The 19,983-nt window shown below is 46.7% G+C and overlaps 1 protein-coding gene across 5 annotated transcripts in view; it reads right to left on the reverse strand.

Moving 5' to 3' along the window:
* Gadl1 (glutamate decarboxylase like 1) overlaps nt 1-19,983 on the reverse strand; it is a 179,039-nt gene that overhangs the window by 135,032 nt on the left and 24,024 nt on the right. For 4 of the 5 annotated variants that reach the window (XM_075964241.1, XM_075964239.1, XM_075964240.1 and 1 more), the window contains exons 2-4: nt 10,609-10,781; nt 5,149-5,275; nt 2,403-2,493 (exon numbers count right to left, since the gene is read on the reverse strand). In XM_075964241.1, coding sequence (XP_075820356.1) covers nt 2,403-2,493; nt 5,149-5,275; nt 10,609-10,761 — 371 coding nt within the window. In that variant the 5' untranslated portion in view covers nt 10,762-10,781. The remainder of the gene's footprint in view (nt 1-2,402; nt 2,494-5,148; nt 5,276-10,608; nt 10,782-19,983) is intronic. The other variant, XM_075964243.1, reaches the window with a different exon arrangement.

The following is a 19,983-nucleotide window of genomic DNA, read 5'->3' on the forward strand; positions in this document are numbered from 1 at the left end:
AATTCCAAGTGGGAATCACCAGCTTGGGGAACCTCATCCACACCCACCATTTAACCACTCTTTCTCCCCCCTCCCCATCTCTTTCACATTTACACCTCTTAAAATCCTTATCAGAATTCCAGGCCCAGAGATCTCTCAGTGTGCTTCACTATCTCAAAGTCCTTGCGGCCGTGAAGGCCCACACCTGAAATGGAAATTTCGGCATTGCCTCATCCACTACACTGTTGAAAACCGATGCTCTTGTCCCGTGTTTGGTACCATTTAATAGCACAGCTGTAACACACCACAAAGGCTGGGGCTTAGGCATTAGCTAAGAAATCTCTTCCTAAGCCTCATTTCCAAGATCTAACACTTATCCACCCCTTTACATGTATGTCATCTTCTAAGTGTGTGTACATATGTGTATGACTAACCTGTGTGTGCAGATACACATGGGCATGTATGCATGTGTTTGAGAAGGCCAAAGGTGGTTTTGGGGACAAGGTTTCTCACAGGGACCTGGGATTGCCCTTATGCCTATGTCGACCGGTCACGGAAGGCCAGGGATTCATCTCCCTCCACCTTCTCAGTGCTGGGACTAGAAGCGGGTACTGAGGCTCCAGCTCGGGTCCTCACGCTTGTCTACCAAGCACTGCCATGGCGGAGCCCTGTATTCAGGCTTTGTCTTTGCAACCGGCTTTCCCCAGTTCTTTCCACTTACACTTCAGTCGGAATCCAAACTGCTACCATCTCTCCTTTGGCAAAGGAAATACCCTCTTAATTCATCCTATCTAGTCTGCTTTGATACTTGAGCGTGTGTGTGTGTGTGTGTGTGTGTGTGTGTGTGTAGTATAATGAGCACATGGAGATCAGAGGACAATCTCTCCATTTCATCCTCTCCTTCCACTTTGAGACACCCCAGCTTACACCGTATTGACCCAGTAGTTTCTGGAGATTGTCTTGCCCCTCCCTTCCATTTCCCACAGATGCACTGGGTTCTAGACATTTTTGTTACTGCATCTGGCTTTTGTGTGAGTTCAGAGACTCTGAACAATTCAGGTTGTCAAGTTTACCCACTGAGTCATCTCCCCATTCCTCAGCAAAAAAAAAAAAAATTAGATTGCAAATGTCACCAAATAATGTTGACTTGCAAGAGCTTCATATGTATGTGCAATGATTCATAAGCATGTTCCACAAGGTCAACACGTTTCTTCTCTTGGTCTCTCTGGTCTTGTTTCCTGCTATAAACCCCGTCACTCTGTCGGCTACCCCCACACTGACCTTTCCACATAGAGTGGCCTGCTGCCTCCCACCACAGGACTCTTGTACATGCTGTTCTCACTGGGGCACGCTGCCTCCCACCACTTGGAACGTGTCCCTCTGAACTTCACGGGGTTAACTCTTTCCCACCCTTCTCTTAGCCGTCCCCTCTTCTCAGCAACTTTCCTGGGACTAACTAGGAAACCTTCCTCCATTTATGTTAATAGTATAACACACCTGTCTCTCAAGGATGTTTGGATTTTACATCCATCCACATTAAGGCAATTTACTACGTGTCTTTCTTTCACCAGACTTTGTCATTTCGAAGGACAGCATCAAAAGTAGGTGTGTCTGTGTGTGTGTCTGTGTCTGTGTGTGTGTGTGTCTGTGTGTGTCTGTGTGTGTGTGTGTGTCTGTGTGTGTGTGTCTGTGTGTGTGTGTGTCTGTGTGTGTGTGTGTCTGTGTGTGTGTGTGTGTGTCTGTGTGTGTGTCTGTGTGTGTGTGTCTGTGTCTCTGTGTGTGTGTGTCTGTGTGTGTCTGTGTGTGTGTGTGTGTCTGTGTGTGTGTCTGTGTGTGTCTGTGTGTGTGTCTATGTGTGTCTGTGTGTGTGTCTGTGTGTGTGTCTGTGTCTGTGTGTGTCTGTGTGTGTGTGTAAATCAGTGTACAGCTTTGGCCATGGTTCCTCAGGAGTCATCTACTTGTTGTTTGAGGCAGGATCTCTCACTGGCCTAGAGTTCACCAAGTAGGCCAGGCAGACCTCCCATGTCTGGCTCCCAGAGCTAGGATGACAAGCCTGAGTTAGTATCCTGATTGGGTTCTGAGGGCCCTACTTAGGTCCTCGTGCTGGTGAGGCAAGCACTTTCCCAACTGAGTCAAGCCCTTGGCCCAAGGCTTGTTTCTATTCTGTCTCTAATAGATAGCACAGACATGACTTCTTAGTGGAGAGCTGCTGTGCCAGGTGTCTCCCGTTTGATTGATAGGCATGTCCAGCATTATCTCTTAGCTCCACCTGCAGAAAACACCTCCTCCTATACGGCTTGGAGTCCTAGGACTATGACATTTCTAATGGTTAGACTTCGCAAAACAAATCATTACAGTGAAATTTATGAAACCAACTTCCAGAGTTAACATCCATCGCTCACCGCCAGCCACCCGGTACTTACATGCTTGGGTTCAGAGCTTCTGTTAGAATCCGGGCTGCCAAGGAGTAGTAATCAAGCCCAGCATACAACTGGTTAAAAAATCTTGGATGGTCTGTAAATGGAAAACAAAGTACTTCCTTACACAGCACTGGCGTGCCGGTGGCTCCTGCGGACAAGGAGAGCAGCTGGCCACATAAAGGTTAGCACAGCGTGGTTCCACTTGAAGGGCAATCAGCATCGACATCTGTAGAATGGAGGTACGGTTTTGGTACCTCAAGGAGGGGCTTTTTAACTGGCAGGGGTACAAGGAGCCTCTGGGTTCTAGAAATAGTTTGAGCTTCCTCTGGCTATAAGCTGAGTGAGCCATATTTATATACCTTATTACACGGAATTAATTACACTTCAATTTTACAAATACTTAACATAGATAAAAGGAAAAGTGTTTGAAGCTTCTTTTCTGCGTGTGCATTTGTGTACATATTCACGTGTGTGTGTGTATGTGTGTGCATAAATGTGTTTGTGCTCTTATAGGTCAGAGATTGGCAGCGGGTATCTTTCTCAGTTTTTCTCCACCTTCCTTTTAAGATAGGGTCTCTTATTCAACCTCACGTTTGTCCACTCAGCTAGGCTGGCTGGCCAGGGTGGCTGTGAGATCCACCGGTCTCTGTGTCCCAGAGCTGGGATTATGGGTGTGTGGAGCCTCACCTGGCTTTTTAACATGGGATCCAGGAGGGCGGAACTCTAGGCACCAGGCTCACATGGCACCGTATGCCCACCCGTGACGGGCTTTGGGGTAACTCTTTCTCCAAGATAAGCTTTCTCAGTAAAACTGGAGAGATTTAGAGCTTCGCTTTAACCTCCGTTCGCTTCTGCCATCTACATCCACCCAAGCCCTGGAGAAATGTGTCTTAACACCGTCCCTCCGAGTGTCACAACCTCCAAATGTCTGCCTACAGCGACAGTCCAGGAGTGGCCTTTCTGTTCCTCCTGCTACACAGCTTGTCTGGCGTGAAGCAGATGGGGTACCAGCTGTGACTCAGTTCTGACACTTCCAGATTCAACCACTTCAAAGGCCATCTCTTTAAAACTCCATCATGGAGTCAGAACTTCCTGTCTAGTCTTTCCCCCACCCCCTCCTTCCCCCTCTCCCTCCCTCTCTCCATATCTCTCTCCACCTTTAAAAGGTCTCCTAAAAATCCCCAGCTTTCCAAGTGTGAATATTCACACCAAGCGCCGGGCTAACTGGCTCCACATTCTTAGGTGTAAGAAGCACAGCATGACACAAAACACAAAGGCAGGGGCCTTTCTAATTTGGAATGTGTGGGAAACTGGTTTGGTTTTAGAATTTAATGTGCCCCCCCTTTCAACCATGGGTTCAATAAAGAAAACCCAAATGGAAGCAAACGCCTTTTCAAGCATGGAAAACTGCCTCTGATAGGCAGAGACAACCAGACATCGCTACAAGTAATTTTAATAGGATTTTTTTTAAAGTTCTGTGTTAATTTATGATTGATTTCCATGGTAACATTATGGAAAATACACAGTAAATTGAAAACAATCTACGGCATTAAATGTCACTCTAGACTTCTGACAGGAGCTATAATAATGAAGCAGGCATTCCTGCTTAGGAAATTCTGAGTTTTAGATATATGCACCAGGCTTTCCCAAGGGAACTTAATCCAATTATTTTTAGCCAGGATTTTATGGCATTCTTTCCACTAAATTTAGTCCAATGTCAGAATTCACAGCGCATAATGCCTGTGGAGACTAAGACTCCAGATTACCTCCTTAGCACAGCGAGATGTGCGTATTCTAAAAATCAGCCCGACCCCCACTTTGAAACCTCTTCATTCGTCCTGTGGTAACAATGTGGTAACAATCAAACTGCTTTTACTGACACAATGCCACTGTTTACTGAAAGCCACGATAGTGATGGCAGTCACGTGAAAATCACAACAAAACCTGACATTTAGGGGGTTTTCTTTTACTCTTAATTTTTTTTAACTTTACTGAGTCTTAAAAACTCAGTCTCAAAGCCTAGGCTAGCCTTGAACTCACTACGTAGCTGAGGATGACCCTGAACTCCTGATCTTCCTACTGCCGACTGAGTGCTGGGATTACATCTGTGCACCACTCTGCCTGGTTACACAATTCTGGGAAGAATCCAAAGCCTTGTGCGTGCTGGACGAGCACGCCACCACCAGGGCTATATCTACAACCACTGTAGTTCTCTTAGTTCCACCTAAAGGTTTTGACTCTGACAGATTTGATCATACGAGTTGGTAATTAGCAGTTGCCAAGAGTAAACCAACATATAAATAAGCTGACTTTTAAACTTTTATTTTTCTTCTCCTCCTCCTCCTCCTCTTCCTCCTTCTCCTCCTCCTCCTCCTCCTCCTCCTCCTCTTCCTTCTCCTACTTTTTGCATACTCCAGGCCACAGAAAAAAATTTCAAGTCCTGTAACACAGTCATACAATCACAATAACTTGCCAGTTTAATAACTAATTCATAGGAACTTTAGTGCATCATCTTGGCTACAAATGGAGGATGGACATTGACAAGGGAGAGTCAGTGTTTACAGGGTTCTGACATTAACAGATTCCCTATCAAGTCTTTGATCTTGAAGACAAATCTTCAGTAGGGATTAAAGGGACCCATGTAGAAATCTACATCAGAGCCATGATTCCTCTGGCCCAGGTCTCCTGTTCCTTGGACATTGGCACCATTGCTTTCACTAAGAACATCAGGGACATGACAAGGCCTTACTGGTTTTGACGCTGAAGTGAATGACATCTTGGCAGAGTTTCAGCAGCTTGTCCTGTGACTCTCCTGTGTCCCTCATCTCCAGATCCAGGAGCTGCCTCAGCTGCTCAGGGGGCTGCCACTCACACACCTGGAGATTGAGTGACAGCTCTTGGTTAGCTAAGTTTCCAGTAGAGCCCGGGATTGGCGGTATGGGAGGAGCCAGGACTCTGCCCCTTGGGAGGATTTAAAGTTGCTGAGGCTGCAGGCCACCATGAAAGGAGCTGTGAGGGCAGTGTGGATCCAGCTAGGACAGGAGAGGTCCACTCAGATCTCCTAGGAGAACCAACATCAGACTGGTGGAGTGAGTCAGGCTGAGTTTAGGAATGAGTCACAGTGCTCTAGGTGGACACAGTACAGGATGGATGGTCAGGCAGCCCACGGTGCCTCTAAGATGTCATGGTACAAGAACAAAATAAATCAGAAGGAAGAGAAAGGCAGCCATTGAGGTAAGTTAGACCCTGCCTGTTCCCTGAGCTCGCTCACTCCCTTCCCCACACAGTCTGTCAGCCCGACTGCTGGAGTGGGCCTCTCTCCCTCAAGCCATTACTATATATTTCTATGCAAATGCCTTCACCTCTGCTCCATATTAATCAAGGTCAAAACAGAAGTAATTGCAAAGTCAAATGCTCCCCCCAAGGAGCTACACCCCCTCTCAGTAGAAGTCATCATGAAGACACAAAACCACCCTGCCTTGGGCAGCTTCTCTGCCCTCATTTCTTCTCCGGTACTGCTCCCTCCTGGCTTGCTTGCCTCCTCCTTCCGTGGACATACCAAGTTTGCCCATACTGCTGAGGTCTCCACAGGCTTCATCCTCCGCCTCGGATGTCTCCCTCACCTAACTCTTTTCATGGTGACCTCCCTCCCTTTTTTATGTCTTTGCTGAAATGTTTCAATATTTTCTCAATGTCAATTTAGTTCCACTCACACTCCCCAGCTTCTTTCATGGCAGGTGTCACCAAGGTATTTCCTCATCATCTCCCCAGGGACAGAGGCCTTGGTGTGTTCATTCATGGAGTTTGATCATCACTGCTTCACAGACCCTCCGTAAAGATGGATCTGGACACAAGTTTGACGATGGTGGTGGGGTGACAGAAGGGGGTGCTCGTGAGAAGATGGGGAGGGTGAGGCGTAAGTACATTTACTCTAAGATACTCAATGGAGATATGTGGAGACATGGAAGAGAGATGGGGAGATAAAGCTATAGCAAAGCAGGCTTTATAAATCTCCTGGAAAGGGTCAGGGAGAAAATTTTAGCCTCTTGTGATGACATACCAGGGGCAGGTGCTCACAGCTCAGAAAGAAGCTACAGGGATCTCTAGAGAACACTGTCCCATAAGAAACAGAATAGATGGCCTCTGACAGGGAGAACACCCATAAGAGAAAAAGGCAGACCCTTCCAGGAGTTGGAGTGGGGCCCGAGCCAAGAATAAAGAGCATTAAAGGAGGGTTTGCTGCCAAATGATGCTGAGAAGCCAAGTGAAGGACCAACAAGCCCTCATGGAATTCATCACCAGAGAGGTGTTCTTGACGCTAACATGAGACTAGAGAGGTAGGGGTGGAGGAGAGATCCTGGTGGAGTGGAGGGTAGGAGGTGAAGAAGCTGAGGGAGGGACTGCAGACATCTTTTAAGCTTGGTGGTAGAGAGGAGGAGATGCTGAGGCGAGAGACCAGGGAACAGAAGCTGGTGAGTAGCCAGGGAGGTGGGAAGCAAGAAAGCAGGAGGAGCTATCAAGCCATGTGAGAGGTGTGAGTTCAACCCCCATGGTACCTCCCTGGCAGACCGAGGTGAGTCAAGCTTCCAGAGACCACCCACAGAAATGACCATGGGCATACACAGCTCTACACATGAGTCTCAAGGGAGCTTTGATGAGGGAAAACTGTCTCAGAGGTTGCTTATGACAGGAATCCATCTGCATGATTCGCAGGAGCTACAAAGTCAGCAAGAGCAGTAGATGGCAGGGGCTAGAGGGGCTGGGATGAGCAAACTGTAGGAAAGACAAAGCAATCTGCGGGAGTGTGGAATTGATCTGGATCTCTCTCTCTCTCTCTCTCTCTCTCTCTCTCTCTCTGTGTGTGTGTGTGTGTGTGTGTGTGTGTGTGTGTGTGTGTGTGTGTGTGTTTGGGAGGGTACCAGTGTGCACCCGTGAATCCAGAAGTTAGAGGACAGCCTTGAGTCCTTCTTTAATAGCTGCCTGCCTTTTCTGCTGAGTTAAGGTCTTGCTGGTCCAGAAATTGCTGATCAGGCTAGATTGTCTAGGAAAGCATTCCAGGCAGTTTCCTGTTGGCTTTCCTAGCCCTGTGAATACAAGTGTGAACCTCCATGTCATACTTTCAATTCTGGGTCCTGGGATGGAACTCAGCTTCCTAGTGCTTGCACACAGTGCTTTATTGCCATCACTACCCTGCTTCTCCTCACCAACCCTCTCCCTGCTCCATCTCCAACTTTTGGAGACAGTATCTCTTATAATCCAGGCTGTCCTTGAACTTCCTCTGTCGAGGAGGATGACCTTGAACTCCTGATCTTCCAGCCCCCAAGTACTGAGATTATATATTCTATATTGTCAGATTTTATATTCTGGTGTCATGGACACAAGACTTGGCAAAGCAAAGCGAGCAGAGTATGCTTTATTGAATATAAACTACAATGCCTGTTTATAAAAAGTGGCTGAGAATGAACATCTAAGTGTGAGGTTACTAAGAGTGTGGCATGCCACTGTAGGTCATCTTTAGAATGGTGCGCTGATGGTTCTCAGTAAGAGCAGACTAAGATACTCTCAGGAAAGCTTCACCTGCCGGCCCTAACCGCATATGAACAGACAGCTTTCCTATCTACCCTGTCAGTCACCTTGGGTTTCTCTAGCCGGAGCACCGAGTCCCTTCGCTGGGAGTCCTGTGTTCCCTTCTCATCTAATCTCCCATGGATCGCTTCCGTCAGTTCTCCTTTCCAGTCTCTTCTACAAGAGGGATCCCCTTGCTCTGTGATATCTTGTCCTTCTGCAGTGTGTCTTCCAGCTTTCTTCACTGTTCTTAGCCACAAAAGCTTCTCTGCAATTTCTCTCCGCCTTCCTAAACCAACTGAATCTCTGCACTCTACCCCCACATGTCAGCGCCTCTGTGAACTCCGCCCCAAATGCACAACACTTGCGACTCTCTCACGGGGACCCCCATTCTCTTTACAAATGAAAATGTGCCCTTCTGGTTGGATTATAAATTCAGTTTGAAGCTGGGCCTTTATCTTATGTTTCTTTATTTCCTCGAGGGCTCAATTTAATGCCTTTCAAGTACCTCGTATTCAGTTAATATTTAATTATTGAAAAAAGCCTAGTTTTAAAAAAAATACAAACTTAGCCAGACATTGTGCCTCATGTTTATAGTTCCAGCACTCAAGAGGCCAAGGAAAGAGAGACCAAATTGAGGCTAGCCTAGGCTACACAGATCTTGTCTCAAAAATCAAACCAAATCAGTCAGCATTCTGGTATGGGTTGGGCAGGGGCTCAGGAGACTCTGCCTCTAGCTTAGGAAATTTTGGCAGCTGATAGATATGAAGGAGAACCAGCTCTCTCCAGGGGTGTGGATCCTGCCCGTGCTCCAGTGAATGGCCAGCTCTACACACAGAAGCACAAATTAGAGGAATTGGGTTCTGAAAAGAAATGAAGGAGGGAGGGAGGAGAAAGGGGAGGACAGGAGGAGGAAAAAGAATAGGAGAGAAGGAAGAGGAGGAGGATGATGACATGATGTTGGGAGGGATGTGGTGGGGCAATCTGGGAGGAGCTGGAGGGAAGAGTGAGGGTGGATATGATGGGAATATATCGCAGAGGGGCTGGAGAAATGACTCCACACACAGGAACACTGGCTACTCTTCCAGAGGACCTGGGTTTGATTTCTAGCACCCATAGGGCAGTTCACAGCCGTCTATAACTTCAGTGACACACCCTTCTGGCCTGTGTAGGTACTACATGCACATGGTACAAATTTAGATATGTAGGCAAACACATACAAGCACATACAGTAAAAAAAAAAAAGTTTAAAAAACAATGTATATTGTTTACATGAAATTCACAAAGAATAAATATATTTTAAAAGCATAAAGAATAATAGAAACAAAACTTTCTGGCAGAGAAATGTGCTCATAAGCAAATAATAGTCAAGGTATTTCATAGAAATGCAGAGAACTCTGATATTAAATCATAAATACATGAACGGATAAAAGCTGCCACAATCAATCTTGTCCTGAGCATAGCTATTCCGTCCATGGTCAGAGATCATGACAATAGAGTCTGTTAGTTTTCTAATTGGTGACCAACATTTCAGAACAAATACCATCACCTTCAAACTCAGTTATAAATGGCATTTATTTGCTACTAATATAGTTGGGGGAAATCTCTCCTATGTGTTCACTTGTTGGTAATTCAGTTCCAACAGGAGAAGTGATTGGATGATAAGAGGCAATTTATCAGTTGTTAGAGGCCCTGGGGTGTGTGGAGAAGTTAGGAACATGGACACTGAAGCCATTCCATCTGGGTTTAGCCCCAGATGACCTGTACTAGCCAAGCCATGTGATATGGTTGAGATACAGGACCCCATGTGTATCACTTTCTCAGTCCTTTCTAAAACAGGAACAATAACATGTCTGTTGTTTAGGGCTCATGTAATGACCGGATGGGTGTGTGTGTGTGTGTGTGTGTGTAGGTCTGTGTGTGTTGTTTTCACAGCCTCTGCAGCATCTCGCTGATTTCCACCAGTAAAACAGAGATGACTCATGAGAAAAGAGAAAGCACATTCTGGAGGGCGGAGTCCATATCATCCAGGCCACCAAACAGGGCAAGGCTTCCTTCCTGTTTCCTGACCTTGTTAGGCAGGCCCTGAGGCAGCCTTCAACAAGACCCCACAGGTAAAGACAACTTGGCCCAGTTGTTGTGACGGAGAAGCCAGGGAGGGAAGTTGCCACACTTGTGACAGTGTCCTGATGCAAAACACTAGAGAAATCAATGTGTAAACACCCTGCACCATACAGATATGGGAATCATACCTGAGATTTTAAAAGTCTCTCTCTCTCTCTCTCTCTCTCTCTCTCTCTCTCTCTCTCTCTCTCTGTGTGTGTGTGTATGTGTGTGTGTGTGTGTGTGTATGACGACATGTGCATGGCAGAGGTCAAAGGAAAACTTCAAATGTCTGTCCTCTTCCTCCTTGTTTGAGATGGGGGTCTCAGCGTACTCCAGGCTGATGGCCTGTGGCTTCCATGTGTCTTGTTTCTCCCTCCCACCGTCATGTGGGAACACTAGGACTTCATATATATGCCATAGTGCCCAGCTTCCCTTGGGCTCTGGGCTTCCGAACTCGAGTCCTCGCCCTTGCACAGCAAGTGCCTTCCCACTGAGCCATTTCCCTGTTCCTGGGACTTCCTGTGTGTTTTCTTTTTACCTTTACATTGACGTCGGTAGCTTTCAAAACCACCTCTTCCATGACAAGCCGGCAGACTTCTTCAACAAATTTTTCTCCTGCTTTCACATCAGTTTGAGGTCCATTGAGTACAACCCCATCTACAAGGACAGGGATCTTCTTACTAGGGGTCATCTCCTTCTGGACAGTGTCTCCTAGGAGGGCAAAAACAGAATGGGTTTGAGAGCTCACACCACGAAACACAAAGAAACAAAACAGACTCTGCAAATGTCATAGTTTCATGTATGTGTTTATTTTAAGTTCTCCCACGTGTCTATATTGTATGTTGAGCGCATTTCCTCTCAGACCCCCCTGCCCTTCCTTGCTTGCCCCTCCCCATACCTGTCACTCTTCTTTGTCACATGGATATCCTCTTTTCACAGATGAAGGATAGTGTGTGGGGTATGGATGCTCAAAGTTGCTCATATCAGGAGTTCCCCCCAAAGTTCGTGATGTACAGGATAGCTGAAGCCATCTTATGGTGTGTGCTCCCTCATATTAGGTCCATGGAGGAGAGAGCCCTTCAGGACTATGTCAAGTCTGGTTCCAAAGGGTTGTCTCTATGTACCGTGCCCATGCTGATGGAGACGCTCACATACAATGATATCTGTAGCAGAGGGATATCTTACAGAAGAACACTGCCTCTCAAAGACAGTGAGGCACTTAGTAACATCTCCATGGGGTACAAATGATTGGCACAAGATCCTTTCCATGGGCATACCCTTGCTCCCACCACAGTAGAATAGGAAGAAAGAGAGGGAGTTGGTCACTTGGAGAGAGAAGGGGAAACAGTGTATCAGCCCCACCTAGAATTGATTCTGCACTGTAAGAATCCTCTTGAGTTGTTTGCTTGCTTGCTTGTTTTGAGACAGATCCCATGTAACCCAGGTTGGCCTCAAACTTGCTTTGTAGCTGAAGGTAACTCTAAGCTATTGACCCTCCCGCCCCCGCCTTCCAGTACAGACAGTGGAGGTGCTTGCCACCAGGACTGGTGGATGCTGGTGGGAGATGGAAGCCAGGGCTCTGTGCATGCTGTGACAACCACTCAACCAGCTGAGCTGGGTGCCCAGCCCTCATCCCTTAGCATGTAAAGCATGCACTTGCTCAACTTTCCAGAGCCAGCTCCACTAAGCAGGGAAACCACGTAACCGGGACACAAACCTCCCGCTCCTTTCCTCCTCGTGTGAACTCAGCACCCCTTGACCCTGGGCAACAATGCTCTGCGGGGGTAAAGAAAAAGGCACCAAGCCACATGCATTGTTTTTCCCAAGAAAGCAAGAATGCGCTTTGAAATTGGAATACCAAATAGAATTTTATAAAAGCCCATCTCATATTTGATGTCTCTGAATAAGGGAAGAGGCCCAAAGGGTCATCCAGGCGTCTTAAAGAAAGTAAACACTGAAATCTTCAAAGGAAGCGAGCTAGCCTGGCTAGCTGAGCTAGCCACCACCTCCATCAAGGACAGGCTCTGACAGCATGCTTCTCTAAATGGAAGTGCCCTCCTCCTTTCAGGGCAGACAGTGCCTGAGCTGTTTTCACACTCCTCCGAGGAGCTAAATTTCAAAGTCTTCGGGGAAGAAATTTTCTTTGGTTTTCAAGACTGTTTTACTCGCCATGGGGCCCAGGAAATGTCCTGTGGCATCTGACTCACCCCCAAAACATGCACTCAAACACATATGAAAATGCCTGTGTAAGCCAGGCATGGTGGTTCATGTTCTTGGGAAACTGAGGCAGAGGGATTTCCAAGAATTTGAGGCCAATCTCAGCTAATTCGTGAGTTCCCCACCAGCCAGGGCTGCAGAATATGACTAAGTGTTGAGAGAAGAAATAAGGAATAAGGGAAGGATGGAAGGAAGGAGGGAGTGAGGGAAAGAAGGAAGGAAAAATGGAGGAAGGGAGGAAGGAAGGCAGGAAGGACTTTTAGGGTTACTACTGCTGTGATGAAACACCATGAAAAATCAAGTTGGGGAAAAAGGGGTTTATTTGGCTTCTACTTCCACATCACTGTTCATCACTGAAAAAAGTCAGAATAGGAACTTAAACAGGGCAGGAATCTGGAGGCAGGAGCTGATGCAGAAGCCATGGAAGGGTGCTGCTTAGTAACTTGCTCCTCAAGGCCTACTCAGCCTGCTTTCTTACAGAACCCAGGACCACCAGCCCAGGGATGGCACCATTCATGATGGACTGGGCCCTTTCTCATAATCACTAATTAAAATGTTTTACAGGTTAGTCTACAGCCTGATCTTATGGATGCATTTTCTCAATTAAGACTTCTTTCTCTCCAGTGACTCTAGCCTGTGTCAAGTTTACATAAAACTAGCCACCACAGAAGGAAAGAAGAGAGGGAAGAGGGAGAAAAGGAGGGGTGAGAGAAAGAGGGAGGAGAGGAAAGAGAGAGGGCTTTGTGGTCCATGCATGAGTCCCCCCATCACATAGTTTGTTCAGTTTAACCATGTTTCTCATGCCATTTAATTCTTTTGTTTTGTTTCTTTGTTTGAGGCAGGGTTTCTCTGTGTAGCTCTGGCTGTCCTAGAACTCACTCTGTAAACCAGCTGGTCTTCTCACAGAGCTCTGCCTGCCTCTGCCTTCCAAGTGCTGGGATTAAAGATGCGCACCTCCACTTAAGATTTATTTGTTTTTATTTTGTCTGTAGGTGTATCTTGTCTACATATATGCCTATGCACGCAGTGCTCCAGGAAGACAGAAGAGGGTGTCATGTCCCCTGGAACAAAGGTTGTGAGCTGCCACTTGGTACTAAGATGTGAACCCAGATCCTCCGCAAGAGCAACAACTGCCCTTAAGCACTGAGGCCTCTCTCCAGACTCCAGCCCCCGTCATTCCGAGGAAGGAATAATACAAACAAGTCTTCTTTCATCTTTATTTTACAACTGAAGACTTGGTTTACATGACTCTACATCAGAAGCACCATTCTGCTCCCAAGAACCCCATCCTACCTTCACAGTCCTGTCTCCTAGGAAAGATGTTGGTAAGATCCCCGGCGGAAAAGCTTGCACCACTCTGTCTACTGTGCCTTCAACCTCCCACAAGTGTAGGCCAAGGTCAGCTTGAAGGCAGGACCTGAACTGACTCAGACCATATAGCAAGACACATGACTGGTGACTCAGACAATTTGGAAATCCATATCTGGGGCACCCAACCCAGATATCCAAAGCGTATTTACCACAAGCTTGGATTTGATAGCATTCTCTTTCCCTAGACACACACCCTCACTCCTGTTTATAATCCCTGAGTTCAGTTAGCTGTGGAAATTTACAGAATCAATTTCTAAAATGCAGTTTCAGCCCTGGGCCTCTCTGAGTAATTCTACATCCGCCTAAATAGGCTCACATGGTCTATTTTCAAAATTCCCTAAAATATATGTGGTTTTGAACAGTTTCTATGCTTCCTTCCTTGATGCTCAAACAGTATCCTTGTTTATTTATTTTATATACCTCAGACAATTTTCTCCCAAAAGTTCAATATCCTGGTAAAATTTTGTGTCCAGATAAAGCACTTAGCATCATTACTGACAGAGATAACGCATGACTGTGTCTTGGGCAGGTATCTGGAGCTTGGAAGGAGGGGTCTGTAGCTCCAAGCTCCATCTCCATTACCCAAGGAAGTGGGAGGTGCCCAATTCTCCCATGCCCTTCACTTAGCCTCCTCTTGAAGGTGCAAGGTGAATATGAGTGAGGGCAAACATGAGGGAACCCCAGTGGGGAAATGTTTTTACAGGGAAATGCCTTTCAAGGGAAGGAAGTTTCCCCTCAGAGGGAAAAAAAGTTTTCTAGGTTTTAAAAATAAAATGGGAAAGAGGGCAATTATTCCGGGAGCTGTGGTTCTGTCAGAAGGTAGTGCTATTATTAAATGTGCGGGAAAAGGTAGCTTTTTGTTTCAACCTCATTAGTGGGATTTCTGGCTTTTATTGCCCAGGAATAAAGAGTAGGAGTAGTTCTTTAGTTCTCTAGGTTCTCTCTCTCTCTCTCTCTCTCTCTCTCTCTCTCTCTCTCTCTCTCCCTCCCTCCCTCCCTCTTCAATGAAAATGTCAAACACACACTCACAAGCACAACAGTGTATCTCAAATTGTCACTACTTCACGCGAATCTGTGTCGAAACTCCCATCCTTCACAGAATTGATTAGGAGCCTTATCAAGAAGAGGCTGGAAAGCATCGCTGCTTTGTGGCTGCATCTTATTCTGTTGATGGTGGGAACAATGTGCTTCTCCTGCATATGTCCAGGACAGACAGACCGCTGGTATCTCTGACAGGCTGAGCCGGGTCTGTTGCTTCCTCCCTGCCACAGTTAATCAGATTCATAAAGAACTTCAAGTCAGAGGGATAGCTCGTGAAGGATATACCCAGGAATGGGGGGGGGGGGGTGCTCAGCATCCCAGCCCTTCCACCTGAGTCCTGACCATCAGGAAGTGCTTGGATCCCTGCAGTTGCCCCCCAGCCTTGCCCAGCTCTGTGGCTGTTCCCCATACAGCACAACAAGCCTGTGAGGAGATAGGTGCTAAGGGGTTCCTGACTCCTCACTGGATCAGTCAGTCAAAATGCTCGTTATGGCCTCCCTGGCCCCACATGACCCCATCCCTACTACCTCATTGGCTTCCAACTTCACATCTCACTATTGTTTTCCAGGATCACCCTGCTCCACTATCAACCCCCTGAGTGACAGTTTCTCAGGGAGGGGTTTCTTGACCCCAGATGCCACAGCGGACACCTGCCCATGGCTGCCTTTTCTTCCTTGACTCAAAAGCAGTGATGGCCCTGTCACTTCGCAAAGCTGTGTGTGAAGGCTGTTGGGTGAAGGCCCTCTGCCCCTTGAGTCCATTTCCCCTTTTGTGGTTGGACTCCTCCAAGCCATTAATGCTCAGTCAAGGACTCACATCCATATCCCCTGGGGCCTGCATGTCTACCAGCCCCTCAACCGCTTGTCCTCCAGCCCCAGAGAAGCTCAATGTTTACATGGTTAGTGTTTGTCTTGCTCAAAAAATGATAAATCCAACTTAAGTCCTGCTTCAGATAGAGAGGGTCTGTCCTTTCACAGCAGATCAAATGCACCAATACGTACAAAGCCTTGAAATGGCCACAGGTACACGCTGGGCATTCTGTAAATGTTAGTGGATACCAGCTGTCACAATAAACATTAGCCAATAGAAGGACATCACAGTGGTATTTAAATGTATAAATACACAAGATCAGTTTGCGTGTGCTGTGGCAGGGGCAGGAAGATTTTCTCAAAGGGTTGGTGAGGTGCCCAAAGGCAGAGGATGCCGTGTGAAGGCGGCAGTTTCTGCGCCAGGCTCGGGATCCAAGATGGCAGAGGAGTTTTTCCGCCCACTTAGGATAGACATCTGTGCAAGGACGTCATCTTGTCACTTCACTGTGGCTGTCTGTGTAAAGACTTTACTTCCTGTTCTAGATCACAGCCTCCCACAGGGGAAGATCCACGTGTGATTTTTCTGAGTATTCCAGGAACAGAGATCAGACAATGGCTTCCAACAATGCTCTGGAACGGAATTATCTTCAAGATAATTGTTGAGCTGAATCATCAACTTGGGCTGACTGAATTCTCTCGGAGGCCCTCTTATCTATTTCAGACAAGTCGCAAATCCCCTCCACAATCCAACAGCCTAGACTGTGAGAGAGCTGAGTTCCCATTTCGCTCAGCCATTCCAAGCTTTTTGTTCCTAGTATGAATTTACTACAACCTCTCTATGCCTCAGTTTCCCCATTTGTAAAATGGGAGAGGCTCTGGTAGAAAGGATAGCACTGCCAACAGAACCCTCTGGAAAGGTTGATGAAGGCTCACTCGGGTGCCTGAGTTCCTGCCTGTGCATGCGGGAAGCACAGAGAATCAGGGATGTTTAGCAAGCATTCCAAACTCGTAGCTAACTTTAAGAATATATACATTGTTTTGGAAATCACAATCCTGGGTGACCTTGAACTCTGTCCAAACCCTTGATTGTCCAGCTTCTCTCATCTTTTAGTGGTTATGCACTAGTCCCAGAGATGGACATCAGCCTCAGTCTCCTGTCCACACCACTTTCCAGATTCGTCTATGCAGGCAGTAGCTGGATCCTCTACCGAAACACCCCAGAGTCTAAGTGGGGAGAAGAGTACAGAGCAAAACTCCAATATGCAACATGGGGAAGGGTGACTCTTACGTGCTGGACCCTGTCTGAGGGTCTCATAGGTTGTGCCGATTCAATTATAATCAAAACCGTGCTTAGTTAATCAGTTTCACAGATGAGGGAACTAAGACACAGAAGGTTTCACGGGGGTTTAACTGATTTAATGTCCCAGAAGGGACATTAGGGAAACTGATATAAATGATATAAACTGATATAAACTCTACCTCAGAGTTCAGTGAAAGAGCAGTGTGAATCCGTTCTGCCTACAGTCTGCAAGGCAGCGTGAAGGAGTTAAGAAAGACAGCGAGGGGGATGAGTTTGGGCTTGGCATCGGTGATTGAGAACCTCTGAGGGCTGAGTGGCTGCTGTGGACAATGACAGTGCCGCACGCCGGGAGAGAGATGCCAACACAGTGTTTCACGTGTAAATAGCACAGACATTTTGAAGCCAGGGTCAGAGGTATAGAGGTTGTTGTGTGGGGGAAGGGTTTTGAATGAGAATATTTGTCTGGGTTTTAAAAACCTGCAGGAATAATGCCTTCAATGCTTCACCACGTCTGAAGCTAGTGACTGCAGACACCTACAGTCACGGAGCCGCTCAAGGCGGTGACTTCAAATGCAGGCTGTGTCAGTTCTGTAAGACTGTACACTGACTACCTGGACAAAACAGATCTAAGTCCCCTTCTGCTGGACATTAACCTGTCGGTTCTCAAAGAGAGTTCTCATTCTGCCAATTAAAACCCTTGCTTTCCCACTTGCTTTCATGGCGGCCTATCATCTTAGATGGGGCCAGTTTGGTTTGACTTTGTACAACAAAGTATGAAGTAAGACTTCAAGTGTGCTGGTGTCCCCACTGCCGATGGTGGGATGCCCATTCCCATCCGCTGCTGCACAAACTCGATGAGAAGACTTCCATCCTTATCCAGCATGTGCAAAGCTAGAATAGTTAGACGCAAACCCAAGTTCTAATGCTGTCCCATGAACGTATCTAACCTCCAGGGGACTCATATTTCTTACTAGTAAATGGAAGAGGTAGCTGATCTGGTGCCTGTAGTGTCTAAAGGGGAGGAGGGCAGCAAGGTGTTGAGTGAGAGCCAATGGACACAGTAAGGAGCTCAGTCAATGGTAAGCATCATCTGGGTGTCTTTTTGTCTGGGTCGCTCTAATTCTCCTCTCTTCCCCCTCTCTCTCTCTCTCTCTCTCTCTCTCTCTCTCTCTCTCTCTCTCTCTCTCTCTCTCTCTCTGCATTCACCATTGGCTCAGAAGTCCCTTATCCAAGGATCTTACTGTTAAGTTACTGTTTACATGCAAAGATCAGAAAGACAGAGGCACAATGGGTGTTTTTAGTACCTGGTTCAGGACCAAAAAGCTCTCTAGAAAACTCACACAAAGATGCTGGGAACCAAGAAGAGCTAGAGGGGTCAGGGTCTCCAGTGTACAATGAACCCATCCAAGGAAGGCTGAGGACCAAAGGAGAGGTTGATGTAGTAATAACTGATAAATTAAGGAGAGCCTACTGTTTATCAAGAATTCAACCTAGTTCCTAGGGACATAGAAACAAGCCATACATGGTCTCTCTTCTCAGTACTGCTCAGTCTCAAAAGAGAATATTTGGGTAGCAAGGCAAAGGAAAATTGAGATTTAAAAAAAAAAACAAAACTGAACATGTATTTGTAAAACATATCAGGAGCCTCTGCTGATCATGAGTGGATGCCTAATTTCACCAGTGTGCTTGGTGCTGCTGCACGCCTCTCAAATCACAAGCCTGTTTTCACCATTCCTGCTGCAGTGAGAAAATGGAGAGGGTGACTGTGGGAAGAGGCCGAGAAGTAACAGCACAGTGAGGCAGCCACCCCAGAACCTCTGAGCTGTGTGGACCCACGCCAGAGGCAATGTCTGGAGAGAGCTGGTGTGGACGGGGAACGATGTTACAGGGTCCCTTTAAGTACAAGATAGAATCGTCAGTGACAAAACTCTGTGCCCAACTTCAATCAGCAGGAAATGGGCAGAAAACAGGAGAAAAAAAGAACAAGACAACTTGAGGGGAATCGCATTGACTGGGTAATTACAGTAGATATGGTTAAATCTTTTTTAGTGAAATTCATAGTGAATAGGCACTTTCCAAACGTGTCTTTGATAAAGTGGTTATGGACTATTCCCTGACCGCCTATGGCATGTACTACCTTGGGGCGGGCAGCACGGGAAGCTTGGGTATCAGTGAGACACACGGGGTGACCTGAAAACTCACTGAAGGTGTGTTTATGCATACTTAAATTCTCATCCAAGAAGAAACCTAGTGTGGTGTCTGGTCTGTCGATCTAGAAAAGAGCACTGTGTCTGCCATGAAGAGTAGAAAGTTCTAGGTAAGGTGACATTCAGGACGATTCAGGTATCAAGCTGCATCCTCCTCAGTCAAACCAGGTACAACAAGATCACCCAACTTCAGGAGGACAGGACCTGGATCGGCCATAAAAAGAGCCAGCTGTCACTTGGTAGTGGCAAAGGAGGCACACTCCTCCAGCTTTTGGTTAAGGCCGGATCTCATGTGTCCCAAGGACTCTTCAGTACGTGTTAGGTATTGAACCCCGTGTGCCATAGTCAGTGCCGTGCAATGGACAAAAGAAGAGAAGGGGCAACAAAGAGGGCTCAGCTGGTAAAGTGTTTGCCTTGAAAGCGTGAAGATCTGAGTTCAGTCCTCAGGACTCAGAGGGAAAACGCTAGGCATGATGGCGCATGCTTGTAATCCCAGCAGTAGGAGTTGCGGTGGGGAGTGGGTGGAGGTAAGTGGATCCCTGGGATTAACTGGCCAGTCTCTCTAACCTACTGTGTGAGCTCTAGGCCAGTGAAAGACCAGATCTCAAAACCATAGGATGGGTGGCACCTAAGAAATCATACGTGCACACATACATGGACATTTGCACACACATACGTTAAAAAGAGACCTCAAATTTACAGTTAGTTGAGGTGACTGTAAGGTGATTAAAAAAAGCAATAAAGAAATAATTGAGGTCATTGACTCTTACAGCTGCTTTAGAGGAAATTCCTTGACTTTTCAAAACAAGGATAAGAAGGTATTTTAGATACAGTTAGGGAAAGACATTCCTGGAGCGTTGTCTGGATTAAGACAAGAAAGAGAAGAAGGCTCCCGCCATGAAAGGCCTTGGAAAGAAAAAACAAACAATTGACATATTGACCTCTGCAAGATGTAGAAAGAGAGGGTC

The sequence above is a fragment of the Microtus pennsylvanicus genome, chromosome 3, assembly GCF_037038515.1.
Source record: "Microtus pennsylvanicus isolate mMicPen1 chromosome 3, mMicPen1.hap1, whole genome shotgun sequence".
NCBI classification, from domain to species: domain Eukaryota; kingdom Metazoa; phylum Chordata; class Mammalia; order Rodentia; family Cricetidae; genus Microtus; species Microtus pennsylvanicus.